This window comes from Empidonax traillii, unplaced genomic scaffold, assembly GCF_003031625.1.
Source record: "Empidonax traillii isolate 1590-97213 ecotype Southwest subspecies unplaced genomic scaffold, ASM303162v1 scaffold625:size414109, whole genome shotgun sequence".
NCBI lineage: Eukaryota > Metazoa > Chordata > Aves > Passeriformes > Tyrannidae > Empidonax > Empidonax traillii.
The window spans coordinates 321,011-341,839 of NW_020955818.1; the positions used below are offsets into that span (position 1 = coordinate 321,011).

The window sequence follows — 20,829 nt, forward strand, 5'->3', positions numbered from 1 at the left end:
TACACTCCTGCTGCCTCCCAGCCTGACTCAAACGCAACATTTTTGGCATCCTCCCTTCATTTGTTCAAATTTCAATATTCCACAGATCTTTCACCCTCCTTTTGGATGAAGAAAAAGCTGGAGATGCCAAGACACGCCTGGGATAGGGAAACCATTTCCCCTAAAGCCTGGGAAGCTCTGGGTGAGGGGCAGTGCAGACACAGGACACACCCCGGGTTCCTCTCGGCCTCGTGCTGGTTCCTGCTGTGGACGTGGTTCGCTCCCACCTCGCTGTCCCCCGTGCCAGCACAAGGCCTGGGTGCTCACCCTGTGCCCTGCTCCTGGCCAGGCTTTTCCTGGGACTGGGAGGAGGGGACGTTGCCCTCGGCACTGACGTGGATTCAGCTCTTGTCAGATCCACGAGACACAACCTGGAATCCGGCTTTTCTGCGAATTGGGAAGGCAGACGGACAACAACAATTGTAATAACCCAGCACACCATTTCCCTGGCCCATTTCCCACACCTTCACAGCCCTTCCTTGGCCTTGGAGGTTCTTCGGGCTTTCTTGTCTGTTTTAAGCTGAGTTTCCCCTCCCGAGGCTCAGTCACTTCCCTATCCCACAGCCAGGCCACCATCCCTCATCTCCCCCTTTCCCTGAGCCTTTATAGAATCCTTAAGGTTGGAAAAGTCCTTTAATATCATCGAGTGCAGTTTTGTGCCTTTGGGAGCCTTCCCTGCAGGTTACAACCAGCACCACAAGCCTTCCTCCTGTTTTCAGGACGTTTTTTAGCAGCTGCTTTAATTCCTGGAGGAAACTTCGGGCATCAGCAGCCGCTGTCCCCAAGTGCCACCACCCGTGAACAGGCCAACCCCCCTCCAGCTGCTGCTGCTGCTGCCGGGGACACGACACATCCTGCGTCAGCAGCGCTGGATAAACACGGCCCGGGAGCACTCAGGAGCTCAGGGCAGTGCCTGGCACCGAGTGCCCGGCAGCGCAGGGTGTCCCTGAGCACCCGGTGGCACGTGGTGTCCCTGCTGCTCCCCACTGTCCCCTCGGTCACCGGCTCGGGGTGGCACCAAGGCTCCAGCCCTCCGAGAGCTGGGAGAGGGAGAAGCAGCAGCACAAAGGGCAGGATGTTTCCCGGTGACATGTGAGGGAAGCACAGCCTGGCAGGGGTTAAGTGAGGAACAGAGGGCACAAAAATCCACCAGGAACACCCACCGAAGGCAACAGCTGGGCTCGGGGCAGGTGGCCCCAAAGTGTCCCTGTAACCGTGTCACCGAGTGCTGGGCTGGGAAAGGAGGCTGGCACGATGTTAGGGACAAGCTGTCCTTGCCACCGTCACCTCGGGGGTCCAGGCACCCAGGGTGGGATGTCCTGCACCCACCTGAAGGGCTGGTGACAGCACAGACTCCCACTTCTCTCATTCCTACGATCCCAGTGGGTGAGGAGACACCCACAGCAGTGCCTGGGAGCACTGTAAGCCCTGCCAGCTCCCCAGCACTGTTCAGATGGAAGCTCGGCAGGGAAAGGCAGCAGATGGATGAGCAGGGTCCCACGGAAACCCCCTCCCCACCCCAGCACTGCAACCCATCCTCAGAGCCACCACCAAGCACCATTCCCATTTCCTGCCCCTCACCAGACTGGGGAATGCTTCAGGAGCAGCAGCAGGCATCTAGCAGAGCTAATAAACCTTCTTAAAATGCAGACAAGCACTCCTGGGAAAGCTGGGAAACACCCAGGTGGCCCCAATGGAGACAATTCCCACCCCCACAGCAGAGCGTGATTGATTTAAAGGGATCCCACAGGAACCAGTGAGGAGACCACAACAATATGATTAATATTAATATTATTAATAATAATTAGAGTTCTGACAGTTCTAGGCTACACTTTGGTGACCACGTCTGGCGGCCTCTCCTGGGCTGGCCCCTCTCCTTTGGGATGGGGCGGGGAGACCCCCACCCTGTTGCTCCGGAGCCTCGCACACCCCGGAGCCTTCCGGCCTTTCCTCAGGAGGCAGAAAGCCCCGGCACTGAGGAGGGAAAGGCCCACCAGGACCACGAGCAGAGCCAGCGAGCCGGTGCCCTCGGGCTGGGGACAGAGCCAGCGGGGAGAGCTGGCGATGCCAGCGGAGACGTTCCGGCCGTGCCCCTGGAAGGTGCACCGGGCACGGCCCAGGTCCCGCACGATCACCCCGGCCGTGTGCAGCCAGTCCAGCCAGCCCAGCGAGCAGCAGCTGAAGGGGTTCCCAGCCAGGGACACCTCCCTCAGCCCGTGGGACCAGCTCACAAGTTCTCCCAGCGTCTGCAGGCTGTTATTCCGAACGTCCAGGCTTTCCAGCGGGGAGCAGGACAGACCCGCAGGCAGGAGGCTCAGGCGGTTCCCCGCGAGGTCCAGGACTCGGAGCGCGCCCAGGCAGGGCAGCGCTGCCCTGCTCTCGTCCATCTGGTTGCCCCTCAGAGAGAGTTCCTGCAGGGAGACCTCCAGCCCCCCCAGGGCTCCCCTGGGCACAGACAAGTCCCTGTTCCCCGACAGGTCCAGGGAGAGCAGCGGGGTCCTGTCGAAGGCGTGGGGGTGCAGCCTGGTGATGTTGTTGTCGCGGAGGCTGAGGTGCTTCAAGCGAGGCACGTTGTAGAAGGGGGTGCAGGCGTCTCTAGGTGCTGGAACGTGAGACCCCCCTCCCAAATCCCCTCCTCGGTCACTTCCCTGGCTCTGGCAAGGCTGGAGGCTGTTGGAGCCCAGATCCATGGTTTCCAGCTGAGGCAGGGAATCGAAGAACCAGCGTGGCAGCACTCGGAGGGCATTGCTGTGGAGGTCCAGGGAGCGCACGGAGAGCTCAGTGCGCTCTGCCAGGGCGGGAGAGGGGTCAGCAGGCTCTGTGCCGTTGGTGAAAGACTCCCTGGTCACCTCCTGGAGACAGTTCATAGCCAGGCTGAGGCTGTGCAGGGAGCCCAGGCTGTGGAAGAAGGTAAGTGGGAACAGCTCCAGGCGGTTATTGCTGAGGTCCAGCTCAGCCACGCGTGTCAGAGCGGCCGTGGGACGCACAGTCCTGTTGAACCTCCCCATCTCCTTGTAGGGCAGGACCAAGTCCTCCAGACGGTGTGAGCCTGGGAGCAGAGAAGCAATAAGGTTGTTGGAGAGGTTTAAGTGTGTGAGATCATGCACTTCGGGGAGCTCTGGGAAATGGAGGAGTCTGTTATGGCTCAAGTCGAGCACTTGGAGCAGGTAGGGCTCCGCTCCCTCCTCGGAGGTGAAGAGCTCCAGGGCGTTGTGGCTGAGGTTTAAAACTCGCAGCTGTGTGAGGCTGAAGCCAGAGATACAGTGGATGGAGTTCAAAGCCAAGTTTACCACCTCCAGCTCTTGCAGAGGCTCGAAAGCTCCCTCCTGGATTTCCATGACATAGTTGTTGCTGAGGTCGAGCTCTCGCAGCCCTGGAGTGCTCCGGAAGGTCCCTGCCAGCAGCTTGGTCATCTTGTTCCCAGAGAGATCCAGCACCCTGAGGCTGGTGAGGTTGCTGATGTACCAGCCTGCCATGTGGCTCTCCAGGTTATTCCCCGACAAGTCCAGGACCTCTATATTCCTGAGCACACGGAAGGCTTCCCCATTAGCCAAGAAATTCTGGTCCAGGTGGTTTGATCCCAGGAGGAGCGAGCGCAGCCGGGGCAGCTGAGCCAGGGCGGTGGCTGACACGGCTTCCAGCTGGTTGAAGCACAAATCCAGGTACTCCAGCTGCCCAAATCCTGGCATGTAGCTGTCTGACAGGTTTTGGATGAAGTTGTTGGAGAGTTCAAGGTGCTTAATTCCTTGGCCAAGCTCCTTGGGAAAGTTCTCCAGGCCAACTCCTTTGCAGGACACCTTTGTGGGGCTCTGTGGAGAGACAGGAGAGCTGTGAGCAGGAGGGGGGGCTACAAACCACAGCTCCAGCCGAGCCAGCCGCTGTCCAAGATGGGAATGAGCAAGTGGAAATGCGGACTGTTCCCTTCTCCCGTGCCCAGTTGGTCCAGAGCACCTCTGTTTAGGCAAAGTGCTGTGGTGGACTCCACCCTCCTCGCTCCAAACTGCTTTCCTCTGGAATTGGATGCCTGGATGGGGAGCAGCTGATTGCTCTCTGGGGGAGCGGGACACAAACCAGCTGTTCCCCATCCAGGCTCCCAATTGCCTTGCTAACATCCATGGCAGCTGTGGGAATCCCTGTGCTCCATCCTGCCTTTGAGCATCTTGGGCACAGCAGGGACATGGGAGCAGCTGGATGCTGGGATCAACCCGCAGGAGACTGGTTCAGAGACAGGAAAAGAGGAGAGGCTGGGAATGTTAAAGAGATGGGGGCTGGAGGGAGGGGAGAGCCATGGGGAGGAGACCCAGAGGGATGCTCGCAGCCCCAGCCACGCTGCTGGAGCCGTCCCAGCCCAGGTGCTCCTGGGAAAACAGCCTTACCTGCTGGCAGAGCATGGACCTGGGCCTCGAATCCGTGCTAGAGCGGGCTCTGAGGATGGACGGGAGCAGCCAGAGCAGCAAACAGCCCCTTTCAGCCAAGAGCATGTTGGGCTGCGGGCGCTGCCAGCCCCGTCCCGCTCCTCCGGCGCTCTCCGGCGAGCTGGGCAGGAGCCAGGCTCTGTATAAATAGGCTTCAGGATGGGATGGGGGAAGGAGATAAGGCATGTGGGTGTTGGTAGCTAAACGGAAGTGGGAAAAGAAAGACATGAGCCTGAAGAGGGGGAAAAACAGTGCAGAAAGCACTGCAAGGAAGGGAAACAGCGGGATGGGAGGAGGGCGCTCAGGTGATCGGGGTGACCGAGAGTGACATCAAACGCCAGGAGGCAGAAGTGGCACTTGGGAGAGCCGAGAGGCTTTGGGGGAGTTCCCCCGAGCAGCTGCCCTGTGCCAGGGACAGGCTGCGCCCTGTGCCAGCTCCTGTCGGGCAGCTGGTGCCGAGGGCACCGGGGGCAGCCTGCCAGGGCTCCGTGGCCATCCTGAGCCGGGGACTGGGCTCCGGCTGTGGCCATCGGGCGTCACCGTGGGATTCCCGGCATCCCCGGGCCGCAGGTGAGCACCGTCACGCTGAGAAATTCCCCTCCCCAGCTGCCACAGCCCAGCCCGGGGGACTCTCCTGCGGCACCTGCCCCTGCTCGGGAGACAACGGCTCCCTGGGATTCAGCACCGCTTCCCAGTGGGATGTGTGGATCTGGGATCTCACTCATTCTCCTCTTCCTCCCCAGAGTCTGCTGTGCTGCCAGGGCTCCTCGCTGCCACATCCCCATGTCCCCACCAGGACGGCTGCCGGGTCTCCTCCTCACCCAGGGCAGGAACCAGACGGGAACTGTCCCTGTGGCAGCTCCAGGTGGGATCTGGGCACCCAGAGCTGCATCCCAACCACAGGGACATTTTTACAGTGGCATCTCCGTGTCCCTCTGCCACCTAGTGCTGATACACTCCCCAGGGATGTGCTCCTCGTGCTTCACGGGGTGTTCTCCAAAATGCACAGCTTTGGGGTTTTGGCCCCGTGTGGCCAATTCCATCCGAAGGAGCAGCTCCTGCTGTCGAGGGGTCACCCAGGGATGGGGAGTTTCAGCTGTGGAGTTCGTGCTCTACTCCTAGAGGTGTCTGGCAGGAAAAAAAAAACCCAATTATATAGACATAAACCACAAAAATAAATAAACACAGATAATACATATATATAACTACATATACCCATCTGGAAGAAGCAGCAGCCTGGTTTCTGCTGTAGCTGCCCCTCACCCCCTGAGGAGCTGGTGTGGTGCAGGACACTTTGTCATGTCAGGATGTGGTTCAGCCTCGAGCAGGAAAAAGGTCCCCAGCAGGCAGGACAGGGTGACAGCCCCCCCCGAGGCCAGGGCTGGTGTCCTGGGCTGATGCCCCGCGGTGATGGGGCCGAGGCAGCTGAGAGCATACGGCACATCTGTGCAGATGTGAGACCCTGCCAGGGAAACGCCGACCTCTGGATGAACCCTCGGCCCTCATCTCCCACCAGCAGCCAGTGTGGAGCCCCAGAAGAGGAACTGGCCACCACTCCAGCCCTGGTGCATCCGGCCCCGGCCCTGCCCGGGGGAACCCCGGCTGCTCCTCCTGCACCCCCAATCCTGGGCATGGGTCTGCTCGGCCCATGGAACCAGCTGAAAAGTCCCTGATTCTGTGGAGAATCCCTGGGCATTCACATCCCAAGGCTGTGAACTCCCTTTGCAGGAGCAATGGGTGTGGACAAGAGCCAGCTGAGGAACCAGCAAGCACTGAGGGGCTTTTCTGGAATTGTGACAAAGGCAGAGTGGACCTCACAGAACAAACAGGGAGAGACCTGTTCCTGAAACCCCAGGGTATCCTATGCTTCTTGTCCCTCCTGCCCTCCACGCTGGCTCCCAGGGCTCCAGAGGGGTCTGATCCCCCTGAGGCTTTCAAAGAACGTGAGGAGTGAGCAGCAGGACACAGCAACAGGTGTGGAGGAAGAGAGGCTAAATCCCCCTGCCCACATCAGAGCTATGGGTGACAGATGCTCCCAGCCCAGGCATTAGGGAGGCAGGAAGGTACCTGGTTATCCAAGTCCATCGGATCTGGGCTTCTTTCCACGCATTCCCCTGATGCCGAGAGCAGGAAGGTGGACCCGGAGCAGCTCTGAGCCCAGTGAGGGGACAGTGCCTCTCACACCCCCAGAGCATGGAGATGCTTCACCTTTGCTGTCCGTCACAGGAGCACAGCCAACACTGCTGTGGCTGTACAGACCTTCCATGGAAACTCCTGGAGCGGCTGCCGAAGGACATCCCACCGGGAACGTCAAGAGCAGGAAAAAGCTCTGCCTGCCAAGGCCACCTGCAGTCAGCTGCTCTCTGCTCTCCAGCTCGGCCACACCGAGCTCACACTTCAGTGCAGTGAGCAGGAGAAAAAGCCTGTTAACACATTCCACGCAGGACTCACTCCCTCCTGCTCTCCCCTCCTGCTTCCCAGGCACGCACCAGAGAGGGGACAGTGGCGCAGGGCTTTTATGGAGAGAAGGGATTCTCCCTCTGTGTCCCCCTGCCAGCAGCCATGGAGCACATCCCAGATCCTGCCAGTGGGGGACAAGGAATGCAAACTCCATCCACAGCTCTCCCAAAGTCCCTGTTATTTATGCCTGCCCCCAGCCTTGCTGCTCAGGCCTGTTCTAAAGCAATTCTGTTAACGATTTGCCTAATGTTCTCACTACACACAGTTGTCCCCCTTCATTCTTGTCAGGGGAACATGTCCTTCTTAATCCATTTTAAAGGAAATAAACCACAAAGCCCAGAGAAGAGCCCTCAAGGCTCTTGCCAGTCCAACATGTTGAGGTTGAAGGGAGGAGAACCCACTTGAAAAGCAAGAGCAGCCCATTTGTCACGCAGTTGTTTTACAAACTGCAGGGCCCCTGTGAATAGCGAGGCCGCGGCCAACGCCGGGAGCCCCCGAGGAATATTTATCTCCCAATAACTGCAACACTTGGCAAGGGAGATCACTCACTACGGAAAAGGGATGGAGCCAGGAATGCTTCAGGCAGGGCAGACGCTCCTGTGGTCACAGCAGTGCTGGGACACGTCCCTGCCACGTCCCTGCAGGTGACCAGGGCTGAGCCACCTCTGCGTGGAGGTGGAGCCAGCACTGAGATCATGGAATCACAGGATGGCTGAGTTGGGAGGGACCTTAAAGATCAACTTATTCCACCCCCTGCCATGGGCAGGGACATCTTCCACTAGCCCAGGCTGCTCCAAGCTCCATCCAACACTTGCAGGTGTGAGGCAGCCACAGTTTCTCTGGGTAACCTGTGCCAGGGCCTCCCCACCCTCACATGGAGGAATTTCTTCCCAGTATCCATCTGACCCTGCCCTGTGGCAGTGGGAAGCCATTCCTCCTTGTCTCGTCACTCCACCCCTTGTCCAGAGTCCCTCTCCAGCTCTTTTGGAGCCCCTTCAGGCCCTGGAAGGGGCTCTGAGGTCTCCCCAAAACCTTCCCTTCTCCCGGCCGAAGATGCCAGTTGGGGACTTGTCTCATTTGCTACACAGGCTGCAACTTCACTCCCCTCTTGAAAGCAAGAACAGGCTCTGAAAAGAAATGCAGGGGAACAAAACCCCAGCCCAGCGGAACGTGAGCCAAGGGCTGACACAACAGAGCAATTTGCGCTCCGGCCTCTCCTCAGCTCCAGCACATCTTATGGCTTTAGGTCTCCCCAGCTGAGGGGAGGTAACGGGAGAGAGTTGCTCAAGAAGCCAAAAGAAACAATAGTGTCCCAGCTCTTCTATTAGTCACCAGAAATCGAGTTATGACTAGACTCAGCAGGGCTCAGGGAAAAGAAAAAGTGGTGACTTCATGCTGGACCAGATTTTAAAACACAATTTTTTTTTTTTTTTCTTTGCTAGAGACTCCATCACCACTTATTTGAGGTAGAAGGGTGCCAAGAGAAAAGGGTGGGGGGAGGAAGGCTAAAAACTACATCCAAAAGCAGGACAGTTGCTATTAAAACAGAAAAAAAAAAATTTCCTGTTTGAATATTTTATTCTTAAACATGACAAACTTCCTCCGAGTGTTCTCACAAGTACTTGTGTCTGCTCTACGCGGCTCGGTGAAGCCTGTAGAAATGTGTTCTGGTTTTGCAAAATATTAATTAAAAAGGACAAAACAAAAACAAACAACAACAAAAAAAAAAACAAACCAAAAAAAAAAACCCCCGAAACAAAATACCCCCGACCAAACAGAACGTGCTGTAACAGCAGCAGTACTTTAAGGCAGCCCCCGGCGGGGCAAAGTTACCTCTGGGGTAAAAAGGGCAGGAGCTGAAAGGAGCAGAGGCCTGGACCCGGGAACCGGCGTTTTCTTTGGGATTTGGCGGTTTCTGGAATGTGGAGGCAGTTTCCTATCTGCTAAGCCTGCTCTAGTAAGGATTCCTCTTCCTCTCGCACTTCCTGCTTTTGCTTCCAAGCTCTGGCAAGAGGCTCTTCCTCGCCCGCGCTCCTGAGGATGAATGTAAACACCACGACCCTGTCTCACCCACCTCCCTCCAGCTCCCTCTGGGAAGGCAGGAAACCAGCAGCCCCCTTCCTCGCTCTCCTTGGCGTGCAGAAGCAGGAGCGCCTGGCTGGGACAATTGGGACAGGAGTCTGTCTGCTCCCGCTGCCGCCTGGGATGCTCTTGCTAGTGCAACATAAAAGCAGAGACCCACAGCTCTCCCAACAAGCCTCGTGTGAAGATCACAGAGCAGAGTATCAGTGCAGTAATACTTGAAATACTGAGACAAGGCAGACACAACGGCCTTTCTTCCTCACAATGCTTTTGCAACCAGCTTTTTTTTTTTTTCCTTTTTTTTTTTTTTTTTTTTTTTTTTTTTTTTTTTGATCCAAGTCTCCACGCAAAGTCCCAGAGGACAATTGTGCTTCCCGCATTCACATATAGGAATAAATAGCTCTGGATCAGTTTTCTTTACGGCCGGATTACAGAACCCCCTGAAATACTGATACGCTTATGAACAGCAGCACTGTGCAGTTCTGTGAGTGTCCTTGGCCATGCCAAGTTCCTCTAGGATGCTGGTGCATCTCCCAGGCGTATGGCCCCAAAGAAAGTTGTGTGCTTGCTCATGTTGATGGAGATGTCAGCATGGACCATTTTCACAGCGATCTTCTGCCTGGCCTTGAGGAGGCAGACCCCGGCTGTGTAGCAGGTATTGAAGTTGGTCTTGCCGGTCTCAATACTCCGAGTGCATTGCAGAAAGGGCTTTTCATCCACCACCACCTCATAGCTGGCAAAATCTGTGAAGTTTATGTAGTATACCTGATGTGAAGCAGGGAGAAGAAAAGTGTTAGGGAGGGGACTGGTGCACGGGGAGCAAGTCCACATTCCTGTCGGTGTTCCCTCGCTAACGAGCCCCTCCCTGGCTCTGGCACACCTGTACTCACGGGAGGTTGGCTTGTGGGAGGCAGAAGAACCCCAAGCCAACCAGGAAACTCTTGTATTCCGCTTCAGACTAAGCATGCAAGAACCTCTGAATCCACGTGTCTAAGGCTGAGCTACAAATCCTGCTTATTACAGGGAAAATGACCCGCACAGGCCCCGGTGCAGAGCACCCTGTGTGCCACAGACAGCTTCTCATCCCACAGACAGACAGACACATTCGCCTGAAGGCCTCTTGCACTTACCTGGCCAGTCCTGCTTCCTGGTCCCATGAGCCTCCTTTAGTGGTGACATCAGAACTGCCCTAAAGGTGTACTGGGAGCTGCCTCCTGGGTAACTGGACTCGAGGTGCTTCCAGAGGCACAAGCTATTCCAGGGAAAGCGCTCTCCCGACCTCCACAGCTTGGAAGGAAATCACCCTACAGTGTTCCTACTGATTTAACTTCCAGGTCTGGTGCCCAAGGCCCTGTGACTCGACTGTGCCTTACTTAATCCTCTCCCACACTGATTCCAAAGAACTGCATGAGGAAGACCTGTCCAAGCAGAAGTCAGTCCCAGGGAGCTGCTCCTTCCTGAGAGAGGAAATCCAGCCATTCTGGAGGAATCTGCTTATTCTTCCTAGTCTACACCCTGTGACCTCAGGAACTGCACAAGACTGAATCCCTTTTTCTCCTCGATGGACCACAAATGACAAGGCTTCAGAGGCCAAACACCATGGCAGCAATTAGCATTAGGCACTTGGGAAACAACTTTGGCCCGTGTGGAGTTATTTTTCCTGTCCCCATCCAAATCAGACACGTCAGCAGTTCCACGGAAGAGCACCTGACATCACAGCCCACTTTATCCGACCTGGTAAAGTCCCAGTGGAGCTGCCAACTGAGCAGGAGTGATATTAGATGCATGGAGGAAGGTGGTTGTGGTTGTCACACAGAAACCCTCCTGTCTTGCTAAAATCGGCCCCAGAATCAGTTTTCAGCCCGTGGGTGGATGGGTGGACACCCGAGTGCCACAGCAGGGCTCACATTCCACACAGCTCAGCGATTCCCATCAGGGATTTGTGAGGCACCAGGAGCAGTGTGTTAAATGACAATCCTTCTCCTGCTCTGGATTTGAATGGGGAGAGGAAATGATGCCTTCTTAGCTGCACACTCAGTCAGAACACAGTAGTTTATCTCTTTGTTTAGCCCTCTCTGCAGAAGCAGGTGGGGACATCCATCGTCGGGACCAACCGAGGTGACAGCAGAGCCAACCTGCTGCTGGTGCAACGTGTGGGATGAGGCCACATGGGAGAGGGTGAGTTACCTGGGCTGGAGTTTGGGCAAACCACCTGGGCTGAGAGTCCTGCGCTTGCAGAGAGCGACGTGGCTTCGAAATGACCACGAACTGCCCGGGGTTGGGTCTTACACATCCTTTACAGCCCAGAGTGCAGCGTCCTGTCTGCAGGGAGGTTTGGGAGGGCTGGAGAGCGACTGCACAGAGAACCAAAGGGCACTGGGGGGTTTGGGATGGGGACAGCTAAGCCCTTGAGGGCGCTGTGACGGCGAAACGAGTGTGAAACTGCAGTCCTCCTGGCACACCCCCAGAGCTGAAGCGGTTACAAGGACACACAAGCTGTTGGCATTTGGTAGTTGTCTGGAGCCCTCTCGTGGTTCATGCAAGGCTTCCATTGGAACACAAGAATAGGAGTTAGCCTAGGACCGTACTCACTTCTACCTGACTATAGATGAAGTATGTGCCGTCCACCAGTACCTCCAGCTCCCCACTGCGGGCATGCAGCTTAAACACCTTGGGGTTCATAGTGATGCGAGACCAGTCATTGAGGACTCCACCTGAAAGATCTCAGTATGAGAGAACGGCAGTCACTCAGTACCTGTCAGAGGAAAAGCGTGGGAGCACAAAAATACAGTCACGCTGCCGGGGTCACACGGTGCAGAGTCAGGGAACTCAGTGGGACAACCCCAGAATTCCAGACTAGGGTGTGAGAGCTGGGACTCTTCTCCAGCCCTGATCACACAGCCCCTTGCTGGGGACACCCATTTCCTGCAGTGAACAGCAGGACTGGGGGACAACTCAGATCCCACTCTGTCCCTGCCTCTCCGCTCCCTGCCCCCCGTCCGAGCCCGCCAGGCTGCAGCTGGACACAATCCCTGGCTCACAGCTCCAGATTGTTCCTGAGCAGCAGGGAAGGACACTCACAGGGCATTCCCACTCTTAGACAGCAGCATGCCCTCTGTAAACCCTCAGCATTCCCAGCAATAAAGGGATCAGTGCTTTCTGAATGCAAGCAAACGGCATCTTTCCCCTCGTATTGCTCCTGGGCAGGGGTGGTTTCCTTTGAGTTTTGGGGGGGGCTGGGAGCACACTGTCCTATCCATGAGAAATCCCAGCTCCCACTCTCACAGCTGCTGAGGGAGAAGCTGCCCTCCCACGGCAGCAGTGGCCAGCCCTCCTCATCCCACGTGTGAGGCAGGAATTCATGGACAGGGGTCCTGCAGCCCCATCCTGCTGCCCCCACCCTTGGGAGATTGGGATAAGGGGACACATCCCAGGGCTGTCTGTGCTTCCTAGGGAGCTGCACGAGGGGACTTGGGCAGGGGACAACACATCCAGCTCCTCTGCAGCAGAGCCAGAGCAGGGAGGCAGCAGGAATGGATGAGCCCCAGCTGATGGCAAAGAGAGCAGCAACTTGAGGAGAACTTGGATGGGGATTCAGGGAGGAGGAGGAGAGCAAGGAGCTGCCTGTGGATGTGAAATGCCTCAGCAGGGCTTCAGATAACGGTCCAAAGGCTGTGGGTAGGGTTGGAGGTGCTCAAGGATCCCAGGAAGAGCCCTGTTATGGGATGGAATCAGAGCCAGGTGCGAGGCCATGGGTGCAGGATGGGCCCTTTCCAGTAACCACCAATATCAAGAGATCCTTACCATTCTTCACTTGGATTGCTGAGCCTTGGCCTTGAAGGTGGACCACAGCTGGCTGCAAACACCAAGCACAGCATTAGCAAATGTAGCCAGGAAATGTTTACAAAAACCCCCTCCCAGGGCTGGGCTTTTTCCTGGGAAGATCAACCCACCTGGATGTCTCTGGAGCCGGCCTTGTCTGTGGCACCTGCAAAAGGCAATTTCACGTCGTTGAAGAAGAGAGTTGAGTGAAGAATCCCACAAATAACACTTCTCTTACCCCATAATAACCATTAAACCCCCACAGAAAGAAAACTTCTCTTACCCCATAGGAATCATTAACAGGGGGAGGACAGCACCACAAGTATGGGGTGCAGGCAACATTAAAATATGTAAAACATAAATATTAAAAAGTATAAAAAATACATAAAGAAGACAAATATTCACTCTACATTTCCCTGTTTTATTCCCGCATTTCCGTCACCAAAATTAAAAATTTTATCCGCTATTCAGCCGGTTTCCACTAGAAGGAAAAATTGCACAACCCTTTCCCTGCTCTGCAGTGGCCAAAAGCCTCTTGGCTGCCAAGATGACAAGTTTCCCTCTGCAGTAGCTCAGGTCATTCATTGCATCCCAGCTCCAGGCTGCAATCTCCCTTCTCCGGGAGCCAAAGCCCCGTTAAGGAGGAGATGCCTGTGGCAGGATGCTGGAGCTGAGGGTTCCTGCTGCTCCTGCCTCTGCTCAGGCAGTTAAGGATCACAGAATCCCACAGTGGTCTGGGCTGGAAGAGATCTTTAAAGATCATTCAGTTCCAAGCCCCTGCTGTGGGCAGGGACACCTTCCACAATTTCTGAGAGGAGAACTGAGAGGTCTCCGAGTTTTCCCTTGAGCCGTGTGAGCTACAGGGTAATAGGCCTGACATCCCTGGAGACGTGTTTATTAATCTTGAACTGCCCATGTATATATAAACAAACACTGCTGATGGGAATGTCCGCTGACCTGCATTTCAAGGAGTTATTAAATTCACGGATTTTAGCAAAATAATCACCACATGACTCCGTGGAGAAATAATGGGGTGCAGATACAAGGAAATGGAGAAAAACAGAACCAAGAACTGCAGGAGAAAACCATTTTTCTCTGGATGGCAGGGGAGGGAAGGGAAGGTAGGGGTGGGAATCTGCTGTGGTTCCCACCTTCCAGGTCCTGATGCAAAGAATCACGGAATCACAGACTGGTTGGGGTGGGAAGGGACATTAAAACTCATCTTGTTCCACCAGGTTGCTCCACGCCCCATCCAGCCTGCCCCAGGGCAGCCGAGCCTCGCTCCAGGATGCTGTGCCATCCCACCCCGACACTCCTCGGGTGGGACACGGAGCCCTTGGATTCCTGGATGGATCTCCTGAGTCCCCAGCCCCGAGCAGAGCAGGGGCAGAGCTCTCACCTGAGGGGCCCTGCAGTCCAGGTGGTCCCTGAGGGCCCGGCGGGCCAGGGGGGCCGGGCGGTCCCATGACGGTTGTGCCGGGAATGCCGGGGATGCCGGGAATGCCGGGGGGACCCTGCGGCCCGGGGGGACCTGGCGGCCCTTGGGGACCGTTGGGCCCTGGAGGCCCAGCCTTCTTCCCTGGAAAACACAAGGGCAGGCGTTTTACCTTCTGCACAAAACACGAGGGCAGGTGTTTTACCTTCTGCACCTGCGGGGAACTTGGACCTGCAGGAGATGGCTCCAGGATGCTCTCTGGATCCAGCCAGGATGTGACCCACGGACACTCCAACACACCCAGCCAAGGCTGGAGTGGTAGAGTCCAGGTGAACCACTCCACAGTTTCCCAGTTTCCCATTTGTTGATGGAAAACAGTGGAAATCTTCCCTACCTGCTACATATCAGGATTAGGAGATGATCCCCACGGCTTGGTCTCCTCCAGAGGGCAGTTCAGAGCTGAGCTCCAGCGTTGCTGGAGGAAACCCTGTGCTGCTTGGGCCTCAAAATAATTAAATATATTTTGGGCTCTGGAGGGAGGGGTAAGGGCAGGCCTAACCCCACCACGAAGGTGGAAGAACTGGAAAATTGTTACAATCATGGAATCACAGCATGGCTTGGGTTGGAAGGCACCTTAAAGACCATCTATTTCCACACCCTGCCCTGTCCAACCTGGCCTTGGACACCTCCAGGGATGGGGCAGCCACAGCTTCTCTGGGCAACCTGTGCCAGTATTTTACCAACCTCATGGAAAAAACCTTTTCCCTTAAAATGATCCTCAAACACATCATGTGGCCCCAGGAAGAGAAATGGCACAACCACATCAGTAACTACTCACACAAACACACAGTGGGCTGAAAACAGGTCTGCAGGGAGAGCCTGGCTTGTCCTCAGCTGATTTTCCAGGTCCCCAACAGAAATGATGTTCTTTTGATGCAGTTCTTAAGATGCCAGTTTGTAACAGCTTTTATGCCAAAGAGCGTAAATGGAGCAAAATCACTGCAATTGCTGCCACAAGGTCCCCAGTAGGACAGAATTAAACACTTTGCTACATGACAGCAGCAGTTGGGATATGAAATTATGGTTATTGGAATAGTTTCCAAGTACATTTATGTACTTGTTTCTCGACTAATATCCATCTTTGTAATGGGGTATAACTGTAGGGAGAAATCCATCTATTTTAGTCAGGAGGGGTGGAAATCTCTAGGTGGCCATTAACCAGGAACATGGGCACATGGACACCAGTGTGGAGCAACTGTGAGGGCAATATAAACATCAGACAACTAAGCTAAAGTAAGCAGGGGTGAGTAAAATAACTCTGGTGTCCAAAAAAAGCGGGGGGAGGAAGGTTTAAGGGGACAAATCTCCACAGCAACACCTCTGCTCAGATCAGCAGCCGTGACTTCCAATCCACGCTGGCCACAACCCAGCCTTCCCCTAATCCAGCCATTTTCTTCCTTGGGCTGATGATGTGCCCAGGAATTGATCACCCTGAATCACACCCATCACCTCTTTCCCCTAAAACACCCTGAATTCCTCCCACTCACATCCCCCCCAAGTCCAGGCTCTCCGCAGGGAGGATCGAACGCGGGGAGTCGGGAATGCTGCTGCTGTCACTCCTGGCTTTCCTTCCCAAGAGGGATACAAATTACAGCTGGTTTAACTCATCTGCCTCAGAAGTCTGCTCTGCTACTAAGGGAGCTGCTGGTTGAGCAGTGAGAGACAATTGCACATCCCACATTTTTTGTGCGTTCCCCTCCTTCAAGTCAGCTCAATCATTCTCTGCATTAACAAATCTCCCTTATTAAACTCACAAGGTAAAAGATATTCGATTTATTTGTCTGAGGGGACCTCAGCCCTCCTATCAGCTCTCCAGGGAAGGTCTCAGCACCCAAATCCCAGCCTGCCAAGTCTCCTGGTGTCCATACCCACATACCAGGCAGGCTCCGAAACTCAGAGCAGGCAGAACCAGGGAGTCCTCCCTAATCCTCTCCCAGCAAACAATAAGCTGTAACTCTAGAAAGAATTAAATGTGACAATACCATAAAATTGAACTATTTTATACAGCTGTACATAACACAGCTCTAGGAGATCTCCCTGCCCCTCTGGAATTGCTCTGAACGCCACAGCCATCAGTTGTTATTAGCCGGGCTGATTTAATGTGGGTTGAGGGTTTCTGAGCTTTGTTAGGACAAACTCCTCCAACATAAAATTTTATGCTGCTTCTGAGAGTCAGTATAAATGAAGTCTCTAACTGTGGCCTGTTTCCTCCTCTCAGCTGTGGATCTGGAGTTTGCATCCGAGGATTAAAGTGATTTGACGGGTTACTACAGTAGGACAAGCATGGAAAGCTCGGCTGCTCCCGCTGTGGATGGTGGGCTGGAGCAGGAAGGGCTCTTGAGGGACACAGAAAATTGCTGAACAACTAACTGTTCTGTTAATTAAATACACATTAGCTACAACAGGTAGCAAGCAGAGTTGCCATTGCAGCTCTCAGTGCTCGGGCAGGAGCACCACGTGCTGCTCACACGGCGTGTGAGCCTCTCCATGAGCTGAGCTCCCCAGGCCTTGAGACACCACAGCCTCCAGTTACACACCCCTACAGCCCACTGTGAGCTTTCAAAGCACTGTCAGAAGTGTTTGGATGGTCACAAGGGGCAAAACCAGGTCACTGACTGTGTTTCCCTGGAATTGAGACTGCAGCACATTTACGAGGAACAGCTGACAGAGCAACTCGGATCCTGGGACTCACTCAAGCTCCGGGGAGTGTGGGACCATAAGTGTTCCCCAGGAGTCCTACAGAGACAAGGATGGCATCAGCAATCCAAGAAACACAGGGCTGCCTCCTGGATAACCCAAATCCCAACAACCCACCAAGAGGTGTTGGAAAAGGGGGATGCAAAGTGTGTCTGCGGTGAGTTTGGCGGGTCTGAAGGGGACCCCAGGCCGCAGGTTGGCAGGACTGGGATGACAGCCAAGGCTGGCAAACAGCAAGTGGCTCCTGATGCTGGTTTATGACTCAGTTCCACTCCACTCTCTAATTACACCATCTTCAGGATTGCTGTCCTACAACATAATTAACTTCCTTTGGTGTTTAGGGAAGTTTTAAGGGTGTTGTGGGTGTTACCCCTGCCCTTCCCAAAGCTGGAAGCTGTCACTGGTTTCTCCTTTGTGTTGTCCAAAGAGAACTCACAGCTGGGTGACAAACACAGAAAGGAAAATTAAGTTAAAACTCAAACTTACCCTTTTTCTTGTTTTTCACTGAGCTTGGACCTACAAAGAAAAAAAAGAAGAAAACTGGTGAAATTCAGGGATCATTTCAGCAGAGCAAATCCCCATTGCCATTTCATTTTCCAAGTGGACAATGGATGAGTTTGTGGCCCATGAAGCTGCACTGGAATGGGCTGAGCTGACAGCAGTAACCCAAATATCAGAGCATCACAGAGTGGCTTGGGTTGGAAGGGATCTTTAAAGATCATGTGGTCCAACCCCCTGCCGAACCCTTGCGAGCCAAGTTGTTTAAAAATAAGAATAAAAATACTAAAAAAACACAAAAGCAAAGAATTATTCTGAACTGGCTGTTTCGAACAATGGGAACCCGAAGCTCCCTAGCACGAAGAGAAAATATTTATAGTGAAGCTGAGAAAGGACAGGACTTTTTGAGCAGAGGCTGAAGTGTGAAACATGTTCCATTGCTTCCCCAAGAATTAATCACGGATGGGAATGAACTGCAAAATTCCCCAGATATTCCCTTGCTGTTCATCACTGAAATCCCTCTAAAACCTGGGTTTTAGCACATGCTGATGACTGAAACCACCTTTAACTGAGATGGAATTATAACAAATGGAAGGTAACGAGGTTGCTTTGAGTCTGAGGTGGTGGAGAAAGGCAAATTCCCAACAGAAGTGCCATTTTTCCACAGTTGGTGAGAGGAGAGATGAGAGAAGGATCAGAGGAATAGCCAGCAACCTTACAGATGCCTTTTTAACAGGAATAATAATTTCCCTACATGATGCTGTTGAGTCATGGGAAAATTATGGAATTATCTAGGAAAGACATTATCTATAAATTTTAGCAAGAAATCCTTCCCTGGGAGGGTGGGCAGGCCCTGGCACAGGTTGCCCAGAGAAGCTGTGGCTGCCCCTGGATCCCTGGAAGTGTCCAAGGCCGGGCTGGACAGGGCTTGGAGCAGCCTGGGCTGGTGGAAGGTGTCCCTGCCCATGGCAGGGGGGTGGAATGGGATGAGCTTTAAGATCCCTTCTGACCCAAACCATTCTGCAACTCTATGACTTAAAATACTATTTTTGCTAATCCACTATTTTTTTTTTACAACATTCCCACTATTGAAACAGGCAGACAGGACAGCACATGGTGTTTCCAGCAATGCCAGGCCCAGACCTCACCAGGAAGCCGCACCAGCAGGTCCAGATGAACTGCAAGACCTTCCACGCTGGGCAAACAAACTCCACTTTTTTCGCCGTTCCTGAGCTCCACCAGCTCTTGTTGGAGGCACCAGCTGGTTCATACCATTTCCAGCGAGGATTAAAAAACCCACCCTCTAAAAACCCTCCTCCCCCTCCCCAGCCCAAGGCAGCGGGACGCGAGCGCAGCGCCTGTGCCCGCGCAGTCACGAGAGTTTATTTCATGTTCTATATATCACACCATTAGCGCCACGGCCAGAGTGAAAGTACAAATAGCTGCGGCCAGCCAGACGCATCGGGGCTGCCTGCAACCAATTAGCTTCAAAGATGAATGGGGGGAATGAGAACCACATGGGATGGCAATGTTCGCAGTCCATATTACAACACACGCATCTGTTCCAGGCACGGCAGAGAGAGATGTTACGGCCCTGCAAGTGGAGCTTTCGACAGACACGGGGAATATTTCTGACAGGAGGGGGGAGAAAAAAACCAAACCCAGCGTTATTAGGCTCGGGAGCTTCTGACTCTCTGGGGTTTGCATCTGTTCGCCTCCCCATAGCAGGGGTGGGGGATTTAATTGCAGCACGGAGCTGAAGGCTCGTCTCGTGGAGCAGAAGGCAAAGTTTTGCTCATTTTTGCTCAAAATGGTCAATTCATGAGCTCTTGCTCAATTTAGGCTACAATGGTAATAAATTACAGAGTCTGAGAAGCTGAGGGCCACAGAAATTTCAGATCAATGCTCCCTCAGAACGGAAGGTGCTGAGGCACAAGGCTTAAAAACTTCACTTGATGCACATTATCCAAACACTGATGTGCAGAGGAGAAAAATTACAGTCAAAAAATCCTTTCTGCCAGGTTTTCCAGAGGCCAGAACCCAATATTTAAGCACTAAAGCTTGTTAAATGCTGCAGTGGCTGAAAACATAAATAATACTGTTATAATACAATGGCTGCCCCAGCCCTGGAAGTGTCCAAAGCCAGGTTGGACGGGGCTTGGAGCAATCTGGTCTAGTGGAAGGTGTCCCTGACCATGGCAGGGGGGTGGAACTGATGGTCTTTAAGGTCCCTTCCAACCCAAACTAGTCTGCTAATGAAAGGTTAAATACTTACAGGTTAGGCAAGTCTCTCCTACAGACTCCTCCTCCTCCACCATCAATCCCACCTCACCATCCCACTCCTGTGGAGAGGCTCCAGGACTCAAAGCCTGCTACCCAGCCCACATTTATTTACTGTAGTTTCATGGAGGCCATTAGAAGACTCCAAGGAAGGCCAAGGTAAAACACTGTTTTTCCCACTCCAAGGTGTGGATCTTGGCACAGGCACCGTGTTCTCGACTGCATCAGCAGCCTTATAACAAACCCAGGCACAAGACACCTCCTGCTACTCCAGAGCCTACAGACCTGCCACCTTCTTGCAGAGGGAAGCTGGTTTGATGTGAAGAGTCCCCCAGTGATCAATGTTGTGGGAAGGGAGGGAAGTTGACCAGAACTGTTAATACAGAAGAGGACTGGGATAGCTGAGAGGACAGGCTGGATGGCTTTGAAGGATAATAAGCATGGAATGAGGTTCAGCCATACCAAATATATAGTCCTATAAAATATATATATACATGGGAAATAATAAACTGCTCTGCTGGATCGTGGAGCTCCTCAGGACAACACCTGCACATGTTCAGATGGTGTCACTCAGCCAGGCAAGGCAGAAATACAATCCCAGAATGGAAGTACCTCTGGAGGACATGGGGAAATCCTGCTGCCCCTCAGGGAGCAGCCAGTCCTGACCATCTGATGCAGAAAGATGAATTGAAATGAGAGGAATTTCACAGAAGTGCTCCTGGGGTGGTCAAAAAGCGGTCAAGTGAGCTCGACTGGGCGACCATCAATGCTGGGAAAAAGTGGAAGCACCACTGGGAAAGGCTCTGGTGATGGGCACAGAGGGAGAAGACCTGTCAGGGCTTCAAGGACAGCACTGGCATGTCCTCACACCTGTGAACTGCTCCCCAGGACCATTCAGTTGGAAATGAGAAGGCTCCCAAGAAGGAGCACACACTTGGAGGGGATCTTCTGGCTCAGAGCAAGAAGCATCCAGTGAAGTGACCTGGTGTCACTGCTGGAATGTCCCTCCAAAGCTCTCCAGTCCCTCTGGCAGCTGAGTTC

At 53.9% G+C, this 20,829-nt stretch overlaps 2 protein-coding genes across 4 annotated transcripts in view; both read right to left on the reverse strand.

Moving 5' to 3' along the window:
* Positions 1–1,865: 1,865 nt before the first annotated feature.
* On the reverse strand, positions 1,866–4,722 carry LOC114065164 (transforming growth factor beta activator LRRC32-like). The gene is made up of 2 exons (XM_027898835.1): positions 4,416–4,722; positions 1,866–3,848 (listed from the first exon to the last, which is right to left on the reverse strand). Exons 1-2 carry the CDS (start codon positions 4,680–4,682, stop codon positions 1,866–1,868), a joined length of 2,250 nt encoding a protein of 749 aa, XP_027754636.1. The 5' UTR covers positions 4,683–4,722.
* Positions 4,723–9,310: 4,588 nt separating this feature from the next.
* The window catches only part of EDA (ectodysplasin A), a 58,859-nt gene continuing 47,340 nt past the window's right edge, over positions 9,311–20,829 (reverse strand). Inside the window, exons 3-8 of one of the 3 annotated variants that reach the window (XM_027898829.1) lie at positions 17,497–17,526; positions 14,218–14,397; positions 12,950–12,984; positions 12,801–12,852; positions 11,595–11,710; positions 9,311–9,761 (exon numbers count right to left, since the gene is read on the reverse strand). In XM_027898829.1, coding sequence (XP_027754630.1) covers positions 9,510–9,761; positions 11,595–11,710; positions 12,801–12,852; positions 12,950–12,984; positions 14,218–14,397; positions 17,497–17,526 — 665 coding nt within the window. In that variant the 3' untranslated portion in view covers positions 9,311–9,509. Of the gene's footprint in view, positions 9,762–11,588; positions 11,720–12,800; positions 12,853–12,949; positions 12,985–14,217; positions 14,398–17,496; positions 17,527–20,829 lie in introns of all 3 variants that reach the window. The other 2 variants (XM_027898827.1, XM_027898828.1) reach the window with 2 other exon arrangements.

What these genes read in the sequence shown, in the direction of transcription:
- LOC114065164 (XM_027898835.1), bottom strand. Translation starts at nt 4,682, where the DNA reads ATGTCTTTCTTTTCCCACTTCCGTTTAGCTACCAACACCCACATGCCT. An exon ending in GGTCCATGCTCTGCCAGCAG is followed by an intron (nt 3,849 to 4,415) that starts GTAAGGCTGTTT and finishes GTCTCTCCACAG; the next exon opens with AGCCCCACAAAGGTGTCCTG.